The sequence below is a fragment of the Marmota monax genome, unplaced genomic scaffold (assembly GCF_021218885.2).
Source record: "Marmota monax isolate L192 unplaced genomic scaffold, Marmota_monax_Labrador192_F-V1.1 WCK01_AAM20220418_F8-fsc00024, whole genome shotgun sequence".
Taxonomy (NCBI): Eukaryota; Metazoa; Chordata; class Mammalia; order Rodentia; family Sciuridae; genus Marmota; species Marmota monax.
The window spans coordinates 20,921,424-20,948,920 of record NW_026695224.1 but is presented as its reverse complement, the minus strand read 5'-3'; the positions used below and the strand labels follow the sequence as shown (position 1 = coordinate 20,948,920).

General features: G+C 41.9%; 3 protein-coding genes and 1 pseudogene across 5 annotated transcripts in view; 3 read left to right on the top strand and 1 right to left on the bottom strand.

Annotated features, from left to right (window-relative positions):
* Utp4 (UTP4 small subunit processome component) overlaps positions 1 to 10,322 on the bottom strand; it is a 28,362-nt gene extending 18,040 nt beyond the window's left edge. For 2 of the 3 annotated variants that reach the window (XM_046434402.2, XM_046434404.2), the window contains exons 1-5: positions 10,197 to 10,322; positions 9,285 to 9,445; positions 5,376 to 5,567; positions 4,297 to 4,381; positions 2,543 to 2,632 (exon numbers count right to left, since the gene is read on the bottom strand). In XM_046434402.2, the coding sequence (XP_046290358.1) occupies positions 2,543 to 2,632; positions 4,297 to 4,381; positions 5,376 to 5,567; positions 9,285 to 9,443 (526 nt within the window). In that variant the 5' untranslated portion in view covers positions 9,444 to 9,445; positions 10,197 to 10,322. The remainder of the gene's footprint in view (positions 1 to 2,542; positions 2,633 to 4,296; positions 4,382 to 5,375; positions 5,568 to 9,284; positions 9,446 to 10,196) is intronic. The other variant, XM_046434403.2, reaches the window with a different exon arrangement.
* An 8-nt stretch (positions 10,323 to 10,330) lies between these two features.
* Chtf8 (chromosome transmission fidelity factor 8) lies at positions 10,331 to 20,793 on the top strand. Its single transcript, XM_046434407.2, has 4 exons — positions 10,331 to 10,400; positions 19,730 to 19,787; positions 20,045 to 20,162; positions 20,569 to 20,793. Exons 2-4 carry the CDS (start codon positions 19,765 to 19,767, stop codon positions 20,791 to 20,793), a joined length of 366 nt encoding a protein of 121 aa, XP_046290363.1. The 5' UTR covers positions 10,331 to 10,400; positions 19,730 to 19,764.
* Positions 20,790 to 23,292, top strand: Derpc (DERPC proline and glycine rich nuclear protein). Its single transcript, XM_046434406.1, has one exon. It carries the CDS (start codon positions 20,790 to 20,792, stop codon positions 22,410 to 22,412), a length of 1,623 nt encoding a protein of 540 aa, XP_046290362.1. The 3' UTR covers positions 22,413 to 23,292.
* Positions 23,293 to 24,503: 1,211 nt separating this feature from the next.
* LOC124086371 (U4/U6.U5 tri-snRNP-associated protein 1-like) lies at positions 24,504 to 27,207 on the top strand (annotated as a pseudogene).
* Positions 27,208 to 27,497: the final 290 nt, after the last annotated feature.

The following is a 27,497-nucleotide window of genomic DNA, read 5'->3' as shown; positions in this document are numbered from 1 at the left end:
AGTCTGGAAAGTTACTTACTCTTTGAAGAGGGATATAGGGAACAACTAAAGGGGGAGTATTGTTTGAAAAACAGCATTAATGAAAATTTCTAATTGAATGCCAAGTACACCAGTTTTCTTCTCCACAGAATGCTTAACAGCCAAGCTTATACTCACTAGGCAGGAGAAGGAAAAACCACATTTGGGGGAAGAGCTCAGTGGTACATACAGCACATGTTCAGAAAGCATGAGGCCCTAGATTGAGCCCCAGCACAAACAAACAAACAAAAAAACCTTCTGGGGATAATTAATGGTCCAAAAGAAAAGATCTAAAGATCCTGATTTTAGAAGTTCCCCCAACAACCCAGCCAGATCATCCTTTAGGGAAGCCAACACTCAGCAGGCCCCACTGTTGTGGTGGAGAACAATGGAACCCAAGAAAGCTTCTAATATGCAAGGCAGTGGCCAAATGGACTAATGGAAGCAACAATAAATGAAATGAGGAAACAGCGTAAAGAATGCTTGACAAATAATATCAATAGCCTTAGAAAGAGAAGAATTCATTTGTAGTAAAAATAAAAGAGAATGTTACAAAAAAAGAATATTCAGGGCTGAAATGCAACCAGTGGTAGAGAGTCAACCTAATGTTGGGCGCAGTGGCACACGCTTGTAATCCCAGTGGCTTGGGAGGCTAAGAGAGGAGAATCACGAGTTCAAAGCCAACCTCAGCAACAGCAAGATGCTAAACAACTCAGTGAGACCCTGTCTCTAAATAAAATACAAAATAGGGCTGGGGATGTGGCTCAGTAGTCGAGTGTTCCCAGAAAACAAACAACCCAACCTCAAGTGTTCGTATGTATAAAGGATCAGCTCTCAGAATGGCATCATATTTCCTAACGTGGAAACAGGGAATCCTCTCCAATGGAGAAGCAAAAGGAACAAAAAAAAAAATCTGTGAAAAATCAAGTTCCAGATCTCATGGTGGCTAAGACAGATGAGAATAAATCAAAAGGTCCAAGATAGATACAATCAAGAACACAAAAGTAGCCGGGAAGGTGGCAAATGCCTGCAATCCTAGCAACTCAAGAGGTTGAGACCACAAGTTCAAGGCCAGCCTTGGCAACTTAGCAAGACCATTTCAAAATTTTTTTCTAAAAAAGGCTGGTAATGTAGTTCAGTGGTAAAGCACCCCCAAGTTCAATCCCCATACCCCCTACCCGCCCCCCCTCAAAAAAACAAAAAAACATAAAATTAGCAGAAAAGAAAAATCCCAGCTGTGTTAGATCTTAAATTTCCCCATCTGAAACTTTTTTGGTTTTTTTGTACTGGGGATTGAACCCAGTATATGTGCTAGGTAAGTACTGTACCAGTAAGTTGCACTCCCAGTCCACAACTGAAAGAATTCAAGGATAAACTCCTAATGCCAGAGAGGAAGAATATTATGCAAAAAAAGTATACAGGAAAGGAAAAGTAGTTTACTATGTGAGTAGTATCTATACAGTCAAAATTACAAACACATTGACTGAATACTAATCTCAACAAAGTTACATAATAAGCATATGGGGAGATAAGGAGAAAATGTGGGTATCTAAAAGGGTGGAAAAAGAGGGCTCAGTTGTAGAAGTCAGTAAATAATGGTTAAAACTCCAAAAACAAAAATATAGCATTGTAAGCATGTTACGTACAGCATAAACACCAAAAGAATCAGCCAAGAGTCTCAGTGGTTGCCTCTGAGGAATGAGAGAAAGGACATAGGGGATCTCCTGCTTTTTTGTAGTAAGTCTTGAATATTTTGACTACACGCTCATATAACTGTTAAAAAATGTTTTTTGAACTTAAGCATTGAGGAAAAAGAAAAAGGAAACATGTTTTGCTTCCATATCTTGGGAGTATAGATGTGCCCATGTAACAAGGTAAAGTCAATGTCATCACTAAGATTCTATTAGCCAATTTTTCAGGCCAAGAACAAAAAAATCCTGGATCTTTACCTTTCTGATCTCATGTCTCACCAACTACGCAACCAAGACCTTACATTCCATTTTTACCAAAGACTGGGATATGTAAATAGGCAGTCTACTGATCATTTATACTAAATGTAGAATTCATTATGGATGAATTTTACTGTGAATTCTTATGATGAAAAAATAATGCATTCTGCTAAGCAGCAAAGCAATAATAATCCAAGAAAAGAGTGAAATGCCTGGTAGATGTCTCACTTTGCTTGTTTATTTTTTGTTTTGGGGGGGTTGCTTTTCTTTTTTTTTTGGTAATGGGGATTGAACTCAGGGGCACTTTACCTCTGATCTACATGCCCAGTCCTTAGTTTTTATTTTGAAACGAGGTCTTGCTAAGTTGCTGAGGCTGTCCTTAGACTTTTGATCCTCCTGCCACAGCCTCCCAAGTCACTGGGATTACCACCGTGCCAGGTGCCATCTCAGGTTAATGAGAAGTTAGGCCACCAAGGTCACTGAAAGCATGACAAGGAGTTACGCTTTTGGAAACTCAGACATGTGAACCTGACAAACAAAACCCACATCCCAAATGAACTGAGAAAAACAATCACCTGATTTGACATCAAATACACTAATGTAGTCTATGGAGCCAGCTGCAATGTGGGTAGCAGAGGGATGCCAGCTGAGACTCAGGATGCGACCTTGGGATTTGTACAATAAAAAAGAAAGTGACATACACATAAATACACAGCAAAAGATAACAGTGATCTCCAGGGCTAGTGTTCTACAGTCATCACTCTCCCATCTATCACACTCCCAACAGACAACAGATGAGAAAATGCCTGGGATTCACAATGAAGTATTTGATACTTTAATAATAATGAATGATGGAAGTGTAAATTAATACAATCTATTGAGGTAGTAATAAACTAACAAAATTTAGAAGTGCTTATTTTGGGGGCCCAGAAACTGTACTACGAATTGATCAAAAAGAAATACTTGCATAAATGCTCAAAAATATGTCTACGTCACGTGCTGCATAATGCCATTTTGATCAACAGACTGCATATAGAATGGTAGATTAGATAAGATTATATTGCCGGCTGAGAGTGTAGCTCTCAGAGTGCTTGCCTAGCACGCATGAAGGCACTGGGTTCAATCTTTAGCACCACATAAAATAAATAAATAAATAAATAAAACAAAGGTATTATGTCCATCTACAACTAAAAATAATATTTTCTAGTGACATCAGAGCCATCTTAGTTCATGTAAAGCACATACCATAATGTTCATGACATTATCTAATGATGCATTTCTCCAAATGTAACCCCCATCCCCATTGCTAATCAACACATGACTATATAAAAATTTTCATTGCAGCACTGATTGTAAAAAAAAAAATAAAAATAAATAAGTAAAAATATCCATCAATGGGATTTGGTTAAATAAACTATGGAACACTGTAAAATAAAAAGCCATGCATACTAACATCGCTGACACAGAAGGATGTCTGTGATTTATCAAGTGAAGAAAAACAAGTACAAAAACTCTTCTGTGTGCACTTATTTAAATGAATACATTAAAAAAATGTCTAGATGATTAGTTTCAAAAATGTTGCCTTCAGAGTGGAATGAGATGCTCATTTTCTATTTCATATTAGGCTAAATGTGTATTATTTCTTAAGAGCATGTATCACCTTGATATTTAAAAAAGGACACTTAACAGATACTAAAAACAAAATAAACATCTGATTAGCAGAGGATAAATATCACTAATGGACACAGAATACATAGAAAATTACTATTCTCTAGAAGAGGATAAGCAACTATACCCTACTGCTGGTTTTTATAAACAAAGTTTCACCAGGGGCAGCCATGCTCATTCATTTAAGTATTAACTACAGGCTGCTCTTAAGCTGTAGTGACAGAGTTGACAGACAGTGAATAGCCACCAAAGCCAAAACATTTACTACATAGTCCTTTACAAAAACTGCTTCCTGATCTCTGCTCTTCAGGTCAGTGCTGATCCAATTCAACTAGGATTGAGAACCACAACTCATAATAATAAAATTTTAGTTTCAAGACTTTATGCATATTTGGTAAAACTGCACAAAAATAAGTGATAGCTAAAAAATTGATTTCCACAGAAGTGTTAGTTTTCCTGTTTGGGATTTTTTGGTTTTCTGTATCATGACTTCACTATGCTATACAACAGGATGGTTTCTAGTATATTCTCTGTACTGAGATAAAATTAGCATATAGCTAAAATATTACCTGCAGCCGTGGGAAAATATCCCATCCCCAGTGGCACAGAAACATAACTTCTTGTTAAGGCTATTCACTGTCCCACCAAAAACAACCCTTACTTTTCTGCCGATCAAAATTTCTTTCAAACTGGATGCTGTCTGGGGTGATTTGAAATAGTTTCACAGATCCATCTTCACAGCCAACCTATTAGGAAAAAGAGGTAGAAAACAGAGAGAAAATAAACATAATTTTATAGACCCCCCCACACACCCATAAATACATAGTTACCCAAAACTATAACTTTCCCTGAAAGAAAAAAGACTGTGAAAGAAAAATATATTAGTATCTAAAAACTGACAGTAAATTCCTGACAGTCTTCATATCCTAGCCAGAAAGCCAGGTGATATTAAGTGTTCTAATCAATGGCCCAATTCCTGCATGTGACATTCAACACAAGTAGAATTTTACAGCATATCTCTATATTAAAGACATTAGCCTAAATAAAAGACCTACTAACCTTATAATCTAAATGGAGGCATCTTAATATACAAACTAATGCAAATTTTAAAAAACCATAGACACCACAGAAAATTAAATCACTGCCAACACCTGTTCTAATGGCAATTATGCTCAAAATTTTTGAGAAACACAATTGAAATACAGTCACACAGGTTAACTTGCTGAAAAACCTCCCAAAACTTTTTTAATATTTATTTTTTAGTTTTAGGTAAACACAACATCTTTATTTTACATTTATGTGGTGCTTAGGATCGAACCCAGTGCCTCATGCATGCTAGGCGAGCACTCTACCACTGAGCCACAACCCCAGCCCCCTACTATGCTGTATTCTAAACCAAAATTTTTCATAAAACACAGCACACCAAAACAAAAACTAGTCTCTACATCTCCCTGTTCAAAATGATCATAGCTTGGGAAATACTGAAAAGACTTAGCCCTCTTATTTAATTACCAATGAAATGAGGTCCAAACTAGCAGCAAAAAGAAGGCAAGATGACAACGGAATTTTCATCCTTAATATTAAATACCAATATTGGAATCAGTATTACTAGGACCCAGCTAAGACTGCAGTTACTATGTACCATAACATAACTTTACTCTCCTTATGAACATGGGGAGGAAAGTTAAGAATAGGAACAAGAGAAATCTCAGTTTGAATTACCAATAGTTGCTTACTGACCAAAAGTTGAGAGCCACTGGGGCTGGCAGTCATACTCCAAATAGGTCCTCCAAAGGCATCCAAGGCATACTTGACATTTAATGCCTGTAAGTCATACTCAAGGATTTCCCCATTGAGTCCAGCACTAAAGAGTCGCTGTCCTTCTGCCCAACACAGAGCTTCTGTAGCTCGAGACTCATGACCTGGGAAAAACTACACAAACACCAGAACTTAACCTGTGATAAATGCATCAGTCATCAGCATTGATTGAGTATAGGCAACATGGTGAAAATTGCTTCTTTACAAATAAATAGCATGGGATTTGTTCTATCAGAAGATCACATCTATTAGGCATTTTGACTTTTTTTCAGGTTCAAATGTAGTTACTTAAAATTACTCTGTATAACGTTCATTCTTCTTCTTTTTTTCAATATTTATTTTTTAGTTTCCGGCGGACAGAACATCTTTGTTTGTATGTGGTGCTGAGGATGGAACCCGGGCCACACGCATGCCAGGCGAGCGTGCTAATGCTTGAGCCACATCCCCAGCCCTTTCTTCTTTTTAAATTAGAACTAGTTCAATAAAACTCTTTTGCCAGGCATGGCAGTGCACACCTATAATCTCAGCAGCTCAGGAAGCTGAGGCAGGCTGGTCATTGAATTCAAAGCCAGCCTCAGCGACTTAGGGAGTAACTCAGTGAGACTCTGTCTCTAGATAAAATATGAAAAGGAGCTAGGGATGCAGCTCAATAGTTAAGCTACCTGGGATTCAGAATAAAATATATTCAAGTTTGGTTTGAGGTATCCAATTGTACTCAATGTATCTAATTTCCTAAAAAGAATGCAACTATCTTGATTGGGTGATGGTCTTACTGTAATGTGCATGCATATGAACAGTTTTCCTGTTTTGGATTTTTGGTTCTCTGAATTATTCTTCAATAGGCAGTTACAACTATGCTACACAATATATATCTCAGTTTCTTTCTTTAAAAAAAAATTTTTTTTAGTTGTAAGTGAACACAATACCTTTATTTTTATGTGGTGCTAAGGATCGAACCCAGTACCTCACACATGCCAGGGAAGTGCTCTACCACTGAGCCACAACCCCAGCCCAGATATCTCAGTTTTTTTATTTTTTAATTTTTTGTTTTAAGTGGACATAATATCTTCATTTTATTTTTATGTGGTACTGAGGATTGAACCCAGTGCCTCATACATGCAAGGCGAGCACTCTACCACTGAGCTACAACCCTAGCCCAAAGAAATGTTTAAAAAAAATTTTTTTAAATGTATAGAATAAGGATACAAAGAAACACTGTACAGTTGTACAGTGTATTTTGTCTGGAATGTTTATAAAACAAAAAAGTTACATTAAGTGCTAAGGCTGTAGCTCAGAGGTAAAGTGCTCTCCTCAGATGTATGAGGTACTGGGCTCAATCTTCAGCACCACATAAAATATATAAAGATACCGTGTGTTCATATACAACTAAATAAATGTTAAAAAAAAAAGTTACATTAAGCTTAAATTGGGGGAAGGGGGGTATTAGGGATTGAACCCAGCAGTGTCTAACCACTGAGCCACATCTCTAGTCCTTTGTACTTTTTATTTTAAGATGGGGTCTTGGGGTTGGGGTTGTGGCTCAGCGGTAGCGCACTTGCCTAGCATGCGTGAGGCACTGGGTTCAATTCTCAGCACCACATACAAATAAGTGAAAATAAAAGTCCATTAACAATTTAAAAAAAAAAAAAAAAAAAATATATATATATATATATATATATATATACATATATAAAGATGGGGTCTGGGGTCTTGCTAAGTTCTTAGGGCCCATGTTAGGGAAGCTGACCTCAAATTTGCAATTCTCCTGCTTCAGCCTCCTGAGTCAATAGGATCATCAATAGGATCACAGACATTTGCCACCACACCCAGCTAATTTTTTTTTTTTTTTTTGGTGGTGGTGCTGGGGATTGAACCCAGGGCCTCGTGAATGTGAGGCAAGCTCTCTACCAACTGAGTTATATCCCCAGCTCCTAAGCTTAATTTTTTTTTTTTTTAAGAGAGAGAGAATTTTTTAATATTTTTTTTTTTCAGTTTTCGGCAGACACAACATCTTTGTTTGTATGCGGTGCTGAGGATCAAACCGGGGCCATGTGCATGCCATTTTACTGAATGAATTTCTTTTTAAATATTTGTTTTTCAGGGACTGGGGATGTGGCTCAAGCGGTAGCGCACTCGTCTGGCATGTGCAGGGCACTGGGTTTGATCCTCAGCACCACATAAAAATAAAAAAAGGTATTGTGTCCACCTACAACTAAAAAACAAATATTTTTTTTAATATTTATTTTTTAGTTTTCAGTGGACACAACATCTTTATTTTATTTTATTTTTTTATTTTTTATTTTATTTATTTATGTGGTGCTGAGGATCTAACCCAGTGCCTCACGTGTGCTAGGTGAGCGCTCTACCACTGAGCCACAACCCCAGCTCTAAATGAATTTTTAAAAAGAAATTGAGTGTCATTTACTAAATGATAGGACAAGTCATGAACATTACTAACATGGTTCCTATTCTTACAAAATGTGAAGTTTAGCAGGGAAGGACACCAAACAAATACACAAATCATATAATTACACTTGTTATATATGACAAATGGAAAAAATCAAGGATGCAACAAATGTGCACAGAGCACATTTTCACACAGTAGAAAGTAACCTATCTGTGGTTGGCAAAGAGAGGCGATTTTTATACTTCTATTAGTTCCCCAGGGGTTTCCTAACCCACCTCCCAGAGTAAGGTACTTTTCCACTAAGGTTTTAGTTATTATAATAAGATTATGTTTCAACTTATTTTATTAATCAGAAATTGTCTATATACTGATCTTTCTCCCACTTTTCTCTGAGCTTTGGGAAAGAAGGGTTTCTGATGTATGTCTTAATGCTCAGTACTTGCCACTCATTCATTTAGAAACATTTACAGATGTCTAAATTCCAGGAAAGAGGCTGCTGGACACTGAATCCACTCATTTACCCATCTGTTCTCTTGTGAATTGAATCAGATGTTGCATCTGAAGAAAATCAGTAGTTGGTATCCTTAAAAAAAAATAGTGCTGCCTAACAGATCTCAGTATATATCCAAAGGATGTTTTATCTAATTAAATATTCTTTACTTCCGAATATAGTATAGCATTTAAATCCACATTCTCTCAGACAGCTAAACTTAGAAACTTCCTATCATCAAAGAGTTTTTGAGGGCTGGGGTTGTGGCTCACTAGTAGAGCACTTGCCTAGCACATGCAAGGCCCTGGGTTTGATCCTCAGCACCACACAAAAATAAATAGATGAAATAAAGATATTGTGTCCAACAATATATATATATATATATATATATATATGTTTTTTATTTAAATGTTTTGTTTCTTCTAAATTGACAATGAAACAGGTACTGACACCACCAGCAGGAAATATTTTCTTATCAAGTTACAATGGTCCACACAATTTCCCTTCTTGTTGTGGCCAAAAGATCCAATAAAGCTGTGTCCAAAGGATAAGCAGTGATATGCCAATAATCTAGGTAGGATTTATTTTTTAAAATATTTTTTAGTTATAGGTGGACACAATATCTTTATTTTTTATTTTTATGTGGTGCTGAGGATTGAACCCAGTGCCTCGCACATGCTAGGCAATGGCTCTACCTCTGAGCCACAACCCCAGCCCTAGTTAGAATCTTTCTAATCAACATCACACAGGTCAAAACTCTGAGCTTCTCTATCAGACAATAAATATCATGATTATTATAGAAATTCTGAAGTTCTAAACAACTACCACAAGGCGTAGGAAATAATTTGATTTCTTTAAATATAAGACAAGTTGTAGAATTGAACTTAAGAAAATTAACATCAGAAACACCAAATCAGGCTCCCAAATGACTTACTTTCTCTTGAAAGTAGTTTGCTGACAAGTTATAAATTTCCACAGTGCCATCTGTTCGTGAAACAGCCAATCTGTTTGACTGGTTATTGTAAGCCACACAACGGATCCCTGGTGGTACGTAATTAAAGAAACGTACTCGATGGACCTTAAATTCACCCATTCCTAGGGAGGGGAAAAAGAGTATATTGTTTAACATTAAGTGTCACATGTATTCAGTTTCGTATTGTTACTGTTTTGATGAAAGGCTCCAACTAAATCTCACTGAAATTCATTCCTAAATACCTAATGATGCTTTCTCGCCCCATGCAAGAATCTTATCAATCTCCAGAAAGCTCAGTATAGTTCGAATAAGGATTTTGGCAAACTCCAAAGGGCCCTGCTCACAGTTCCAGAATTCCAACTTCTTAGGGTGGAGAGAGGGATGTTTAAAAATCTGAATTTTAGTAAGCCCCTCTCCCCAATTCTACTGAATGCTGAGTTGGCAAATCACAGACCCAACTAAGGTAGTGACGTGGGGCTGATAGCTAAGGGGAAACCCAGAGCTCTTTACCGGGAGGAAGCGACAGAACTCGGTGATTTACTCTGGCTGTCTGGTCTAGTACCTAGCCGTCAACTACAGGACCAGGGCAGGGACCGGATCAGGTCCGCCCCTCTCTCATCCACCTTCAAGGTTAGAAACCCAAAAGTAGAGCACGGAGCATTCGGCCTTCACTGGACGCGCCAAGAGAGTCAGTCTGAAGAGCGCGCGAGGTCTTCGCCACCCCTTCCCTTTCCTCCCGGGGTCTACGAAGTAGTCACCACTCGCCTCTGGACAAAGGAATTGGCTAGCTCTGCGGGGCGTCGGCCCCCAGCGGGCAGCACCCCTCGGGACTCGGTTCTCACACCTTCTTCCCACGCCCCTTCCCCAACTCACCGCGGCCGGACGACCGCCTGCCCCAGAGCTCGCCTCTCTCCGCCCCAGCCCCACGTGCGCGCGCGCTCAAGCTCTGCCCCGGAAATGCTCCCGGCTCGAGGCCGGAAGTGCGCAGGCAGTGCTCGCGGCGGCGGCGACGGCGGCGGGAGGTTCGGTTGTCGCCCGTTGGCCGCGCGGCGCCGCGCTCGGCGGCCGCCATTGCAGGTCAGGCCGCGGGCGGGGGGCGCGGGAGGCTGTGGGGAGTGAAGCCCGAGTCGGAGACGGGGGCGAGGGCGCGAGGGAGCGGAAAGCTAGGGAGCCGGGGCCGGGCGGGGCGCGCGACTCCGGGAGAAGAATGGCGAGCCGAGGGGCGGGGAGCGGCAGGGCGGGGGAGGGGCGGCAGGACAAGGGGAGGGAAGCGGGGAGGCAGCACAGGGGTGGGGGTGAACCCACCCGGGCCCGGGGGCGGGAGGGCCGAGAGATGTGGGGGCAGGGAGCAGTGGGGAGACGGAAGGCGGAGGGAGGGAAGGAAGGAAGGGAACTAGCGGGGCGGAGCGGGAGAAGAGCGGAAAGGGTGGCCTAGCGCGGGCGGAGGACGGAGAAGGGGGCGGCGCGGGCCTGGACCTCGAGGTATGTGCGGGAAGGGGCTCTTCCCCGGGTCGGGAGGGAGCCTAGATCGCGAGGCTTGCTGGAGCGGAATGGAACCTGAACCCAGAAAGTAGCGGGAATAGCGACTTTGCGGGGCGGGGGGTGGGTGCTAGAATTGTGAGGTTTGTTCTAAGGGACATTTTAAATCATGTGGGTTGGAGAGGCTGTTGGAAGAGATGAAGATTGGAGGGTGATTGGAGAGCAATTCTAGGTTCTTTTGTGGGTGGAGTGAAGCCGAGAGATGAGTGGGGTGGGGTCCTGGAGAAGCTTAGAATTTCATGAACATTTTGGATAATGAGGGTGGTAGAGGAAGGTCGTTTAAAAAGGAATCTTTGGGTAGAGGGTGAATGATAAGGAAGACCACTCCAATGGGGTGTGTAGAGGAAGACAGTTTAAGGAACTGGAAGGGAAGAATAGTTTCAGTGGCTGGAAAGTGAAGGGGTTAAACATGTTGGCAGATCTGTAAAAGTCTGGGGTAGTTGGGAGCGGGTTGCAGAAGGAGGGGGAGAGCGGATTGAGGAGTTCCAGAAAGTGGACAAGTGGACGGGACTAGAAATAGGGAAATGTTCGTAGCTCTAGTTGAAAGAGTGGAAGGGGGCCAAGGGTGGCAAAGGTGGGGGGAAATGGGAGGAGAATCCATCAGGAGGAAAACCCTATGATGGGCTAGAAAGTAAGGGGGTTGGGGAGAGATAGGGTATTGTGGCAATAAGAGGAGGAAAGGTTGACATGGGGCTGCAGAGTAGCAGAAGATGGAGAAAACTGGAGTAACTCAAATCGCCTGAAGCCATCTTTTTCACCCATTGTCTACAAATACCAGTAATTGATTCCCTCCAACAAGGGAATCCTAAAATGTGATGGCAAAGTACCACGTGTATGCATAGTATGTGCACATGTTTTTGAACACACTCTTCACTAATGAAAAGTTTGGAAGCATTCAGTTCCACCTATCCTCCATAGTCCCTTTTTGGAAGGGAACAAGCATCTCATTTAAAAACAGGATTTTAGACTTAGTAACATAATAAGCCTGTCAAGAGACAATATCCCCTTGGAAACTAAGACCAGTCCCTTCAGTCACAAAACCACAATAACACTGCTAATAAAGGTAATCTATATTCAGTTGTATGTAAAAACTTTTTCAGTTGTTCATTTGGTGCAAAGGCACATAGAAAAAATAATCATGGTATTCAAAGAAATTACTTTCCAAAAAAATTACTTTCTAAAGCAGTCTGAACCTGGCTGCAGTGTGTGAGTTGTTCTTATAATGTAAATTCAATCTTATTCTGATAACCTGCTTTTATAGGATGTTTGTAAACATCCTATAAAACATTGTAAACATTAAAACATAATTGCATATTGTAGTGTGAGGACATACTATTAGACATACCAAGAAAATGCCAAGTTCATTCTGGTAATCAATAGCTTGACCCTAAAGACTTACTTTTTGTGTTGGGCATTGTGCTGAAAGATGTACATCCATTATTTTATTCTTACAACATACTTTAGAGATAGATGGTTTTATGCCCAATCTATTGGTAGAGAAATTTACAAGGTTAAATTATCCATTGTCTTAGGATAGGTGGCATAGCATTCAGGTTAATCTGACAAGTGTATTGTATCCCTAAACAAAACGTAGACCCTGGGACCAGACAAAAGCTCAATAAGTGCGCTTGGCTTGGCAATTTGCAGATGCATTTTGTGTCACATATTCAAAATTGGTAGAGCACATGCTTACCAGGCTCAAGGTCCTGGGTTCAGTCCTACACACCAAAAAAATAAACATAAAATGATTGGAAATGTTCTAATGAGAACCTATAAAATGTTTGGCCCTGGGAAAATTTATTTGTATTTAGGTCAAATCATTGGGTCAGAGCCCTTTATTTTTCTACTAATTGTATGTTTAATTAGATACACACTTCTGCCAAATTTTATTTTGGAAGCAATTACCATTATGAGGATCTTTGATCAGGTTTTTTCTCAGAAGTCAGATGTTAGCAATCTTTTAACAAATACTTAAATTATTCAGAGAGCAAAGGATAAGATGATTGAGATTTGTCAAAAGTTAAATGAATCAATGGCATAGAAGGTCCTTCTACCATCTTTTTCCTCACACTAATGAGCAGAGGTTTAGGACAAAGTTTTGAATTCTGAAAGTGGCATTAAATCAATTTCTCTACATATTGGATAAGATAAAGCAAGCTTGTTTTTTGGTTTTTTTTAGGTACCAGGGATTGAACTCAGAGGCACTTGACCACTGAGTCACATCCCCAGCCCTATTTTGTATTTAGAGAGGGTCTCATTAAGTTGCTTAGTGCCTCACTTTTGCTGAGGCTAGCTTTGAACTGGGTGGTCTTCCTGCCTCAGCCTTCAGAGCTGCTGGGATTACAGACTTTTGCTATCTTGCCTGGCTAAGCTTGTTTTTAACTGCCTATCCTATAGGTGTTTTAGCTACTTCTGTGGCAGGTTATAAAGTTACTTATTTGCTATTTTGTAAGAGATGCTGTGAAAATGAGGCTAATAATTTTAAAGCAACCAGATCTTCTATAGAAGTAGCACATGAAAGGGTGAATAGAGGAGTTAGAGGCCACATTCTAACTCTGCCACTTATGGGTGTGTGACCATTTGCCTGAACTTCAGCTTTTTAAACCTGTTTCCTCATCTGTAAAAGGGAGTGACAAGACCATTCCTATCCCATAGAGTTGTTGTCAGGATAAAATGAGAGAATTCATTAAGTGTTCAGAAAAATTGCTGTGTGTGAAATGAGTTTAGTTTTGTCTTTTGTGTATGTATGTGTGTGTGTGTATAGTAAATAGACACAGTGCCTTTTATTTATTTATTTTTGTGTGGTGCTGAGTATCGAACCCAGTGCCTCACTCGTGCTAGGTAAGCGCTGGACCACTGAGCTCCAGTGCCAGCCCTGTCTTTTGTATTTTTAATACTCTGCGTGGACTGCTCAATAAGCCCTATGGTAGTGTTTTGACTTATCAGATTTTTTGATAATAGTTACTTCCCAATAGAGTTAGAAAGAAGCCAAGTACAAATAAGACATTCCCAAATTGGTCTGATTCAAGTGGGTTTTGGTTAGGGTTCGCATTGTGAGTCTGGATTGGTTCTTTGAATGCTGTTTCCTTTGTTGCTCTGATTTGTTCAGGGACAGAGAAGCTTTACTTCCACACTAATTTAAGAACTGGGGATGATGTAGGGGAAATTTAGTTAATTTACATTTCTAGAAGCCCAAAAAAGGGGACTCTTTTTTTTTTTTTCTTAAACTGGGGAATTAAAATGTATGAAGTATTTTTTTTTTAGAGAGATAGTCATCTGGCTAACTTTAAGAATGTAGAATAAAATTTTTAGTATTGAAGAATATTAAAAATTTTGAACATAACCTAGTTCATATGTATTTGCTATAGTGTAGTTTGATTTATTAGCCTAGAAAAATTAAGTAGAAAACTCTTTTACGTCTTATGATATTGGGAGTAAGTGGACATAATTTATTGCAGGGGAAAGAGTTTAATTTTCTCTATACCTTCCCATCTCTCCAGGACTGGACTCTAGTTATGGCTTATGAGACTGATAACCACTGAAATCTGATGAGTTTGAATGATCTTTTTGAAAAGCTACATTACAGTTACTTAATCAAACTACTCTACAGTTAGTTAATCAAACTAGAATTATTGTTTGTAACCAAAGACATATTGGTTGTAGTCAAATCTGGGATTGAACTGTCCTCTGAAGAGACTTGCTGGGGAAGCTCTCCCACTAACTCTTAGTTTTGCAATTGGATACATAGTCTGTTCTTCAAACTGCCTTCAAATGTTGCTTTTGATAGAGCTGCAGTTTCTAAACAAGCCAAATCTTCAACCAAACAACTAGAAATTGCTTTAGTTTTCTCATTGAGACTGAAGACTTTGAAATCCATTTGTTACATAGAGATTTTTCATTGTAATTTTATTGTATTTGTTATTACTAATAGGATTTGACTTGTACACATTTAAGTATTTCTTGTCCAAAATTCTTAGACCAGAGTGTTTCGAATTTTGGAGTTTTTCAGGTTTGGGAATGTTTACATAGACTTTTATTAGTTGAAAATACCTAATATGAACCCAAAATGCTCTGAAATTTGAAACTTTTTTTTCCTGACCAGTGGTGCTTAACCATGGAGCCACATCCCCAACCCTTTTTACTTTTTTATTTTAAGACAGAGTCTTGCTAAGTTGCTTTGGGACTAACTAAGTTGCTGGGGCTGGCTTTGAATTTGAAATCCTCAAGCCTCAGCTTGCTGAGCTACTGGGATGACAGCTGTGTGCCATTGCGCTTGGCTCTGAAATTTGAAGTTTTTTTTGAGTACTGGCATTGTCCTCAAAAAGTTTCATATTTTAGCTGGCATAGTAGCACATGCCTATAATCCCAGAGACTGGGAAGACTGAAACAGGAGGATACAAGTTGGAGGCCAGCCTCCATAGCTTAGTGAGACTTGTATCTCAAAATAAAATTAAAAATGGCTGAGGATATAGTCCTACAGTAGAGCACCCCTGGTACCATACACAAAGGTTTTGGATTTTGGAGCTTGTCAGATTTGGGGATAAAGGGATGTTCAATTTATATTATACTTCTTCCCCACTGGTTTTCTGTTCGTTTGCTTGTTGCCCACTCTCAAGGGACTGGGGACAGACTGAGCTGCATGTTCTCATATCATCTCTTACCTCCCACCCCATCCTGGGGATTGAACTAAGAGGCACTTTACCATTGAGTTATTTCTCCCTGCCTTATTTATTTATTTGTTTGTTTGTTCTAATTAGTTAACACATGACAGTAGAATGCATTTTGACACATTGTACACAAATGGAGCACCACTACTTATTCCTCTGGGTATACGTCAGATAATAATCTCACTAAGTTGTGCATGTTGGCCAATTCTTCTGTTATCAATCAGCCTCTTGAGTTGCTCAGATCACAGGTATTCACCATCATGCCCAGCTCTCACTTTTAAAATTAACTGTACCCTAAAGTACGTATTTATAGTCCCTGCTGTCTCCAATATATGTATCCTGAAAGTCCCAAGGCACAAGAAAAGGAATAATAATATTCAGGTGTTGTAGAGTATTTTAAGGCACTAAAATAGAATTTTTAAATTCATTAAAGGGATGCCTTCCCCTACATTTCTTAATAATTGGGTTAGTACTCCCTTGTGTATACATACATTATGTAAGTGTGGCTAGACTATCAGCTGGGTTTGCATTTCATTTATGTGTAAATCAGAAGCATCCCAGCTGTTCTAGTATAAGTCAAGTTTTTGTCAACTTGATTTCTTTTAGGCGCGTTGCTACTTGTCTGCCAGTATTGATAGACAGGGCTTTCTCCTTCAGTACTCATTGAAGCCTCACAGATTGGTATGCAACTGCCACCCTATCCCAGGGAACAAATACTTAAAATATTTTTGTATCCACCTCTCCACACATACCAGTTCCAAGCTTGTTGCCAAAGGATGTAAAAATTGATTTTGGTTGATAGCAAATAGGTTCTGTCTCCTGCTCTGAGCTTCCCACAACACATTTATCTATGTGAATACCTTGTTGATTCTCTTTAGCCACCTTATTTTACTATAACTTATCAAGGAAAATATACAGCATGATCAGTCATCAAGAGCTTATTCATAAGAAGCCTCCAAAATCTGTTATCATATCAAGCCTTTTTTGATTTATGGCTAATATACCTACCATTTTCTAGATTATAGTTAAAATTTTGATAAAATGCTGATTTGCTTATTCCATTCTGTTAAAAAATAATAGCTTTTTTTAGAACTTGGGGTCCTTAAAGCAGTTTTATATGCGTTAAATTTAGTCATCACAGTAGTTCAGTGAGTCAGTCTAGTTGTTAGCCCATAGTCATTAAATGACTTGTGTGTGATCAGACTGTAGAGATCCATGCTCACAGGCTGGAATATGAATTTAGGCCTTATTTTGAATTATTACACTTTTGGCTTCAAGAAACCTGAGAGTTGGATGTAGCATGGTGGCACACACCTGTAATTCCAGCGACTCTGGAGGCCAAGGCAGAAGGATTGCAAGTTCAAGATTAGCCTTGGCAATTTAACAAGGCCCTACGCGCCTTAGTGAGACCCCGTCTCAAAAAAGGCTTGAGATATGGCTCAGTTGATAAGCGCCACTGGGTTTCAATCCCTAATACCAAAAAGATGTAGAAATCTGAGAGTTGGGCATTGTGGTAAAGGCCCTGAGTTCCAGGTCTTAGGATGCTGAGACAGGAGGAAGTTTTAAAAAGGGCTGGGGAAAATAAAAAAAATAAAAAATAAAATAAAAGGGGCTGGGAGCCAGCCTGGAATCCCAATGACTCAAGAGGCTGATCACGGGTTTAAGATGAACTTCAGCAACTTGGTGAGACCCTGTCTCAAAATAAAAATGGGCTGGAGATGTAGCTCAGTTGTAAAGCACCGCTGTGTTCAATCCCTGGTACAAAATAAATAAATAAAATAATTTTTTAAAAGTTTTGGGTTTCATTGATGGTTATGATAGGACCTCTTAATTGGTATCAAGATCTTTGTCCTTCCAAGCTGGTGTGTCATTTTTTCTCTGGTGGGACCATTCCTGTGCAGCTACGGAAGGTCACATTTGACAGTTCTGACAAGCACTTGCTTATGCTTAATGGCTTGATTTCATTCTCACTGGTTGTACTTCAGTAACCTCATATGCAAAATAGGTATATGATTTTTTTTTAATATTTTTTTTTTTTTAGTTTTTGGCGGACACAACATCTTTGTTTGTATGTGGTGCTAAGGATCGAACCCGGGCCGCATGCATGCCAGGCGAGCGCTCTACCGCTTGAGCCATATCCCCAGCCCCTAGGTATATGATTTATGTCATAAAGTTGTCTTATTGAATGTGACACCATCTACCTATACGCACAGAGTCTGGTCCATAATGAAAATTCAAAACATGTTAGTTGCTATTTCTGTTTGAAGTCTAGTGAATTAACCATCTTCAATGTTTCCAGTACGTTTGGTGCTCTGAGAGTAAGGGTTCTCCCATCACATAAGACTACTGGCAAGGGCTGGGGCTGTAGCTCAGTGGTAGAGCGCTTGCACCACATGAAAATTAATAAAATAAAGATATTTTTTTTAAAAAGGACTACTGGCAAACTGGGGGTGGTGGCACATGTCTGTAATCCCAGTGGCTTTGGAGGCTGAGGCAGGGGGATTGCAAGTTCAAAGCCAGCCTTAGCAATTTAGTGAGGCCCTAAGCAGCTCAGCAAGACCCTGTCTCTCAATATATGCAAAAAAGTCTGGGGATGTGGCTCACTGATTCAATCCCTGGCATGAAAAACAAAACAAAAAGACTATTGGCAGTATCCCTTTCTCTGGAGATCCAAAATGAAGATAAACACTAATAAACCTGTTCAGTATTTTAATCAGGTGCTTACTGAGTTTGGGCAATTATACCTATTAACTTCCCTCAAGTTGATAAACACTGAACTGATAACCTTCCACTAAACTCCATATGTACATTTGAAAGATTTAGAGATTGTAGTTTTGGTCCCTCTTCCCCTTAATCCCTGTGAATTCAACCCTTCACAAGTGCAAGTGAAGCTATTTGTCTTAAGGCAAAACCGTCCCAACTTTATCTTGTAGAGTACTCCAAACTTGCCACCAGGTGGTGCTATTGTATAAAATGAAAGTATATAAATGTTGGAATATTTTTATATCTAAGTGAAAGGTGGCCAAAGCATTTATTAAAAGTTACACCAGAGGTCAGCTTAACAAGGGCTGGGGTTGTAACTCAGTGGTAGAGCGCTTGCCTAGCACACTTGAGGCACTGGGTTTGATCCCCAGCACCAGTAAATTTGAGAAAAATAAAGGTATTGTGTCCATCTACAACTAAAAATATATTTAAAAAAAAAAAAAAAAAAAGCTTTAACATCATGGGTGCTGTATAAATGCATGTAATCCCAGCAGCTTGGGAGGCTGAGACAGGAGTGTCATGAGTTCAAAGCCAATCTCAGCAACTTGGCGAGACCCTGTCTGTAAATAAAAAGTAAAAAAGGGCTGAGGATGTGGTTCAGTAATTAAGCCCCCTTGAGTTCAATCCCTCAACCAAAAAATAAAAGAAGTCAGCTTACTAACATAAATGCAGTGGTGTGTAGCCAGTAATATCAGCAGTTTGGGAGGATAATAAGTTCAAGCCCAGCCCGGGCAACTTAGTAAGACCCTGTCTCAAAAAGGCTTGGGGATATAGTTCAGTGGTAGAACATCGCTGGGTTCTAAACCTAGTATTGGGGGATAAAAAGTAGTTTACCATTCACTGGTTTTGGCAGAAGGACTTTTTCCAGTTGTGATTTTATTTTTAGTTAAAGAAAGGCGCTCTCAACCTAGAAATTAAAGGTAACCCAGTGGTAGATGTGACATTTATATCATCACCAATGAAAAAAATTAAGACCTAACAATTCTTTAGTTTTTTAGAGGCATGCAGAGTAGAAAATAGAGTATCCTTGAGAAAGGCAAGTGAACAAGATTCAAGAGTGGTCTCTGTGGTGTGTATCCTGGGTTCATATTCTGTTTGACTTAGTAGCTTTGCAACCTTGAGCACAATTGTGATACCTATTATTTTTCCATTCTGTAGTTGACGGTGATGTGTGTGTGTGTTTAAGATTGAACCCAGGGCCTTGTGCCTTTACCACTGAGCCATATCAACAGGTTGCTGTTGATGATCTCCAGCAACCTTGTCTGAGTGTACAGAAAAAGAAAACTTAACTTTTATGGCATTGGTATGGAACAGAGTAATGTGTTTAAAGCATTAGAAAATGCCTACCTAATACACAAGTGGTAAATACGAGCTGTCATTTTGTCATTGGCTATCATTTTTTTCCTAAATATTTTTTTTTTCTGTTTTTCTCTACAGTTTATTTTCAGTTGCTTTTTAAAGAAGGAAAGCTCATGGTGCAAATTGTTATTTCCAGGTGAGTACATTTTGAGGTTTTACTTAGCTTGAATAATTAGGGCTATATAGGTTTCATGTCTTTCTGGAAGAATCAGGGTCCTCAGGTGCATCTTGCATTGATGTTTGCATTCACGTCTATAGTTGAGTGCCTAGCACTGCCCAGTTTCCCAAGAACTTGTGCTCAACAGAATCTCTTTGGGCCTCGAATGGTGGTGTAGGACACTACTCATCCTTCACCCCTCAAAAATATTGTAACCGCCAGCCCTTTGCTTGCAGTGCGGGGGCTGGAGGCCTGGCAGAATGGGTGCTGATGGAGCTACAGGGGGAGATCGAGGCTCGCTACAGCACTGGATTAGCTGGAAACCTCCTGGGAGACCTACATTACACCACTGAGGTGAGGGGGCTTTTCTTTCCCTGCCTAATGCCTCAGGAAAGCGAGCTACACCAAGGTGGTGCTCCCAGGATCCAAAGTGAGGACTGCCCTCAGGTTTGTTATTTAAGATCTAGCTAATCTGCAGAGCTATCTGCTTGTTCTTCCCCCACCTCTGCAGTAACAGGGAAATTTAGCTTTGGGTTTTCTAGAAAGGTAACATTTCTGAAAGTAGAAATTCTCCTACATGGGGCTAGAAAGAAATAAAAAGGGGATAAGGGTGGGTCATCCATTGTGGCTGATCAACAGTGGTAGAGCCAAACCAGGGAATAGAGGTGCTGCCATTGTCTGCCAAGAGCAGCTTTAAAAGGCACCAGAGTTGAATGGCCTTGCCCTGAACCTCAGGCATCTCATTCTTGTTCTGCCTAAGGGAATCCCTGTGCTGATCGTGGGACATCATATCCTGTATGGGAAAATCATCCATCTGGAGAAACCTTTTGCGGTCCTTGTCAAACACGCTCCTGGGGAGCAGGACTATGATGAGCTTAGCCACGAGACTGGCACCCGGTACCTGGTGACGGCACTCATCAAAAACAAGATCCTTTTCAAAACCCGCCCCAAGCCCATTATCACCAACATCCCCAAGAAAGTATGAAAGAACCCCGGATTTTCCCTAGAGAGCGGCCAACTCCTTGGACTCGTGCTCCACTGCCACCTCGAGGACGGCTCGACGGTTCCCTGGGACCACAGGGGGGTCCTATTCTGAACGCAGGCCACCCACTGGGTGTGAACTCGGATCCTTTCCTTATGGCAACTGGTTCTCTTGGTGGAAATCTGGCCCCATTTCCAAGGAACCCATCTCCTTTTCCATCTTCATCAGGCCCATTGGCATCAAATCCAGCACCTTTCCCTGCTGGTGCTCGTGACCCAAGCATGGCTTCTTTTCCAAGAGGGATGAATCCTGCTGGCACAGGCGCAGTTTCTTTTCCAAGGCCCGGTGGCCTCTTGGGCCCAGGACCAGGACCAACTCTAAACCCTAGAACAGGGGCACTCCCAGGCCCAGGGCCTATGTCTAACCCCAGGTTAGGAGGTCTCCCAGGCCCAGGTCCTATGTCTAACCCAAGGGCAGGTGGTCTCCTGGGAGCAAGTCCTGACCCTAGAAGTGGTGGCTCCTTAGGCCCTGGATCTGTACCCAACCTGAGAGCAGGTGGCTTGATACCTTCTGGGAATGGTCCTCCCAATCCTAGGCCAGTTAGCCTTGGTCCTGGACCAAGTCCCAATCTGAGATCAGGGTTTTTAGGTACAAATCCTGCCCCTAGGTCAGGTATGTTTCCAGGCCCAAGCCTTGGGCCCAACCCACGAACAAGTGGCATGGGTCCAGGTCTTGGTCCTAACCCAAGGGCTGGTGGCCTAGGCCAAGGCCCAAATATAGACACCAGAACAGGTGGCCTTTTGGGTACAGGATCTAGTCTTAACTTAAGAATGGCTGGACCTCAAGGCCTAGATCTTGCCCCCATTCTAAGAGCAGCAGGTCTTTTAGGAGCAAATTCAGCTTCTTTCTCACAGGCTTCTGGAAACATGGGTGCAAGCCCATCCACCATGGCAAGAGTGCCTGGCCCTGTAGGCCCAAACATGGGTCCTAGCTCTCGTGGAATTGGCCTCTCAGGGCCAAATCCATCTCCCATGTCAAGGGCTCCTGGCCCTATAGGCCCTAATTCAGCTCATTTTTCAAGGCCAGGTGGCCCAATGGGAGTAAATGCCAGTCCCTTTCCAAGGGGAACAGGTTCAGGAGGACTGAACCCAACTGCCTTCTCTCAGTCTTCTGGGACATTGGCTTCCAACCCAGGTACCTTCCAAAGGTCTGCTGGCCTCCAGGGCTCAAGTCCTGCAATTTTCCCAAGAGCCTCTGGGCCACTTGGCCCCAACCCAGCCAACTTCCCAAGGGCCACTGGCCTTCAGGGTCCAAGTCCAGCTGCCTTCCCAAGATCTACTGGTCCATTAGGCCCAGGTCAAGTTGCTTTCCCCAGGTCAGCTGCTGGACCCTTGGGTTCTTCTCCAGCAGGCCCTGTAGGTATCAACCCAGCCCCTTTTGCAAGGCCAACTGGGACCCTGGGTCTAAACCCAGCCTCCTTTCCAAGGATGAATGGCCCTGCAGGTAAGAATTTGGTCCCATTTCCTAGAGTGGGGAGCCTCCCTGGCACAAACCCAGCTGCTTTCCCCAGACCAGGTGGTCCAATGGCTGCAATGTACCCAAATGGAATGTTACCCCCTTAAACACCACTTTCTCTCCAGGACCACCTTGTTTTCCAGGCACTGTGGTTTTGGTTAGGGACTATCTCTTAGGTAAAAGGGTTGATATGGAGCTACTGTCTGAAGAACATAGCTGGGGCTCAAGTTCAAATGAGCCATTTTTTTCCTCTGCTTTTTTTTTTTTTTTTTTTGACTGAAAGTGAAATGTTATTTGTGGGACACTTTGACTTTGGCAGGAGGGAATGATCCTAGCCTCAAGAGAAAGAATCTCCGGCCTTCCAGAAACCTGCTGTGCTTTTGTCCCACAGCTTTCTGCCCCTTGTTTCTTACTAGTTTCTTGAATTGTTCTTGTGGACTTTTCCTCAGGGATACATTGGCCTGCAGGTCCCAATTCGTGTGTATTCCCCTGCTCCCCACTGGAGAATCAGCTCACTGCTTTCTAGAGATGTGGCATTGGTGAATGAACCATGCTTCAGTAGCTCTGACCTGGGCAGCTTGGACCTGGTCATCTTCTACTGCCAGACCTTTCCTTGGGGGCTTGAACACAGAGCACAGGGAGGTGGACAACGACTTCACGGACCCACCAAATAAATTTCTGCTTGAGTGGCTGGGCCTGCAGCTCCTTTCTCCTGGGACTTAGAGACAGCTGGATTTAAAAACTCCTCTGCTTATCCAGCTCCCTCTCCACTGGTACTCCCAATCAAAGAACCTCAAGATTTAAACTGATGTGGGTGGGAATATAGGAATTGGGGTGGGGGTGGGGATGAAGGGGAGAAATCACTGTGCTTCGTTCAGCCTGACGTGAAGGATGGTTGGTGTTTTTCCCACAATGTATCTTTTCTTACTGTTTCTCTAATAAATGGGATGAGAGGGCTTCTGCTATCAATCCATTTTGTTACCTGTTCCACAGAGAGAGGTTACCTGTTTTTCATTATTTCAGCTTGGCCGCAATCCTGTGTTACCTGCCCCCTAAAATGCTTCCACTCAAGGAGTAAGGAATCTTTGGTTTTTAGGTCACTCATTTGCCAGTTATTTCACCATAGACCCTGCCTCACCTCTACAATAAAAGCCCTCGTGGGTGTGTAGTTATCAACATAGGCCAACTATATTCCCCATGTCAAGTCAGCTATAATAACTTACCTGCTTTCGAGTTCCACTGATTAAACTGTTTCAACTTCAGTCCTTTTGATGCTAGAATAAAGGGCCAATTTTATTAAGTACAAAGAGGAAGTAGCTAAAGGAGCCTTACTCTTATGGTTTGGGTACGAAATGTCCCCCAAAAGCTCTTGTGTTAAAAGCTTATTCCCCAGTGCAGCAGTGTTTGGAGGTATAATGTGGTTGTATCATGAAAGCTCTAACCTCATCAGTGGACTAGTTTACTGATGGATTGGGGGTGGGGGGAATGGGGATTGAACCCAGGGACACTGAACCACATCCTTGCTCTCCCTCCCCCCTTTTTTTTTTTTTTTGAGAAAGGGTGCTAAGTTGCTTAAAGTCTCACTAAATTGCTGAGTCTGGCTTTGAACTTGCAGTCCCTCATGCCTCGGCCTCCTGATTCACTGGGATTATAAGGCATGGCCACCATGCCCAGCAGATTCACAGTTTAATTGGCTATTGGGAAGTGGTGGAAACTTTAGGAGGTGGGATCTAGTTGAAGGAAGGAGATTACTGTGGGTAAACCTTTGAAGGGTGTATTTTGTCCAGACCCCTTCTTTGGATTTCTTTGCTTCCCAGCAGCCATGAGGTGAACAACTTTACCCACTCCCCACGTGACCTCCACCATGTTATTCTGCCTCACCACATCCCCAGAAACAGTGGAGCCAAGCAACCATGGTCTGAAACTTATGAAATCTAAAGCTGATTTGTGTCAGGGGTTTCAGCACATAAATGGAAAGCTAACAGCAACATTACATGAATCTTTATTTTGACAAATAAGTGCAGTATAAAATTTTTGACCTGAAAAATTAAGGGGAAAAAAAGGCTCCAAGGCAATTGACAGAAGCAGCCCTTCTTGGTTTCCAGCCACAAACAGGACAGCACCTGTCATGTGACCCAGAAGTGTTCCCATTTTGTGTCCAAGGCTTTGGAGGCCAGGCTCCAGGCTGATGCAGCACCATGGGGTTGTCAAGCAGCACCAGGAGTGAAAGATGCAGCAGGATCTTGGAGGCTGTGGGCACCCAGTATGGGACTGGTAGCAGCATTGGGGGAGGGGTGAATGTGAGAGTAGCTGACACAGGGCAGAAGCCAGGCTCACTGCAGCACCCAAGTAGGAACAGCAGCCAGGCCAAGACCTTAAAAAGGGATATGAAGCAGGAGTAGCACAATGATAGCTACAAGGCTGCTGCCATCTGTAAAACTAGTGCTGAAGGTGCCTCAGCAGTCAGTATCAAGAAGAACAATAAACTTGGGCAAAGCTTGGGCTGAAACCCTTGGAGGTCAATGCCATCAAGAAAGAGGTGGGCACCAAGGAATCTGTGGCAATCGATGTCATCAACCCCATGACCTTGTGACAGCAAGAGGAGCTGTAGAAGCAAGTAGCTGCCAAGGAGAAGCATCTGCTGGATCAAAAGTTGGAAAACTGTGTATGATGGTACATGCCTGTAATCCCAGCTGCTGAGAAGGCTGAGGCAGGAGACTTGCAAGTTCAAGACCAGCCCAGGCAATTTAGTGAGACCCTGTCACAAAATTCAAAATTAAAAAAAGCTAGGGATGTAGCCGAGTGGTAGAGTACCCCTGGGTTCAATCCCCAGTACTAAAGCAGGTAATCACAGTTGAAGAAGATAAAGACACTGAGGGAGGATGAATCCTGGCTTGACACCACAACCTGTCACAGCTGCAGAAGAACTTAACAGAGAACAGGACTGAGTTGCTGGAAGAAATGGATCAAGTCTGGTGTCAGTACTCTGGAGGAAGAGGAATTTAGGCAGAGTTGACCAGACCCACAGGGCCTCACTGTGGAGTGTGCCATTGATTCCTTTCAAGAGGGGATGGGTGTAGTCTACCCTTAAGGATAGAAGTGTGTTAGTGAAGGAGGAAGATGTGCTAGTGAACTTGAACCTGGTAGATAAGCAGAAGGCAGAGAAGAAGCAGTCTATCTGCTTCCCTCATGCAGAGAAGAGAACATGGACTTGGCACAGCAAAAACCTCGGTCTGGTCTGGCCAAGTTCAGTGAGTAGCTGGAGGGGGTGCGGTTACAGTCCCATTTGGACCAGGGCTTGTATGGTCAACAAACTTTGGGAACTGACTGGAAGAGGTCTGGGCTTGGCAGGGCTCTGGTTTGCCTCTGAATACTTCACACCTAAAAAAACAAAAACAAAAAAAAAAAAAAAAACTAAGCCAAGGGTGAAGAAAATCTGCAAGGAAAAGGAGGTGGTAATATAAGCTTGCTATCTTTTGGGGGACTAGACTTATGCTGGAGACTTTGGTTCTAGACTGCAGGGCCAGGGTTGGTAATGAGTGCCCACAGCAGAGTAGGTAGCCCCAGAGGATAAGGAGCCTGTGTCCCAGCCCCCTCCATTGGATACCACCTCATGGAGAAATGGACATCACCTCCAAGAGAGTGGTGAGAAGGTGGTAGAGATTGAAGAAACAAAGTGGATTCCCAAGCGGAATAGGACCATCCTGTTTAATGCCACCTTGGAGTTTTATCGTACCTTTGGTGAGATACCCACCTATTGTCTGGCTGTCAATCAGAAGGAGCTCAAGGACTGAATGAGACTAGAAGCAATGGTGGCTCTGATTCAGACACAAAAGTTAGAACATTGACTAGAGCAGCCAATCTAGATGAGAAGCCACCACCATCCTGAACCAGGCCTCTATTGTGAACAGAGGTCTGGCCACTGTGTCAGAATAAAAGGTTGCTATAGACAACAGTGTAGAAGTGATGCTGGTGAAGGCCCCCAATAAGTCCCTGTCCTCAAGGTATACTGTACTGAGGAGAAAATGGCCAGAGAAAAGGAAAACTGCTGGGAGGAGTACCATGGCTTCACGCAGGACTTCAAAGAGGGTGACTACAAGCCTGATGTGAAGATTGGGCACATGGATGAGATGGACTGGAAACACACACCCAAGGAGGCTTTCTGGCACCTGTCCTACCATTTCTATGGGAGGGATTCAAGCAAGATGAAGATGGAATGGTGATGAAAAAGCTGAACAAGGATGTGGCTTCCGAAGAGCTCCAGCAACATGCCCTTGGGTACCATGGCTTTAAGAAAAGCAGAAGTCCTAGAAGATACTATACATTAGGCTTAGTGACATCAGCAAGAATAGAAACATGAACACCATCACCAAGTGGAGCTGCATCCCTTCTAATCCCTTCCCAACTTTGAAGTTCCCTTATTTAAAAAGCAGGTAAAAATAAATATGTTTACAAATTATTGTGAAAATAATACAAAAGAAGATTACATTTCTCTATGAGGAAAAAACAAAATGTGTTCAGTAATATAAAGGCTCTTCCCTTGCAAGAAACGGGGATAAAGCTGAAGACCCAGTTTGGTTTTGTTGCTGAAAAATGTACAAAATAACTTAGAAAAACCAGTCGAGGTCAAACGTTGTGAGCACGATACCTATACTTGTCTTCTTCTGGTCTGAGGAAAGGTGACCACAGTGCAAGGCAGAGCTGATGGTAGGACAGTCAGGAGTTTTCCATCCAGAGTCCATCATCCTGCATTAACCTTCAAGTAAAAGCTGAAGAAAAACAAGCCCTTAGTGAAGTCTGAGCTCTGCAGTTGGCTGACCGGATTTCCTCCATTGTAATGCTCAAAATAGTTTACTTCTTGGCCAGCAGAAGCACGGAAGAGCCTAGAATGCCTTTGGCAAATGCCTGCTGCTTCCCAGTTATCAATCCTGGGCTTGACATTAACCAGCAGTTTTATTAGAAACTTGAGGTCTGTGTTATATAGCAACTCTTGGCTACACCTGGAAAACTCTTGAGCTCATGGAAGGAGGAGGAAAGCACCAGGGTTTGCCCATCTGTAGTTCAGAGCACACTTTGTTCCTTTGTACAAAAGCACCTGGGTACACTGGAGGATTGCCCCTTCAACTACTTTACCTTAGTGTTTGTTCTGAGAGGTTAGCTGGCTTCCCTGGAAAAGGGCATTCAGAAAGACA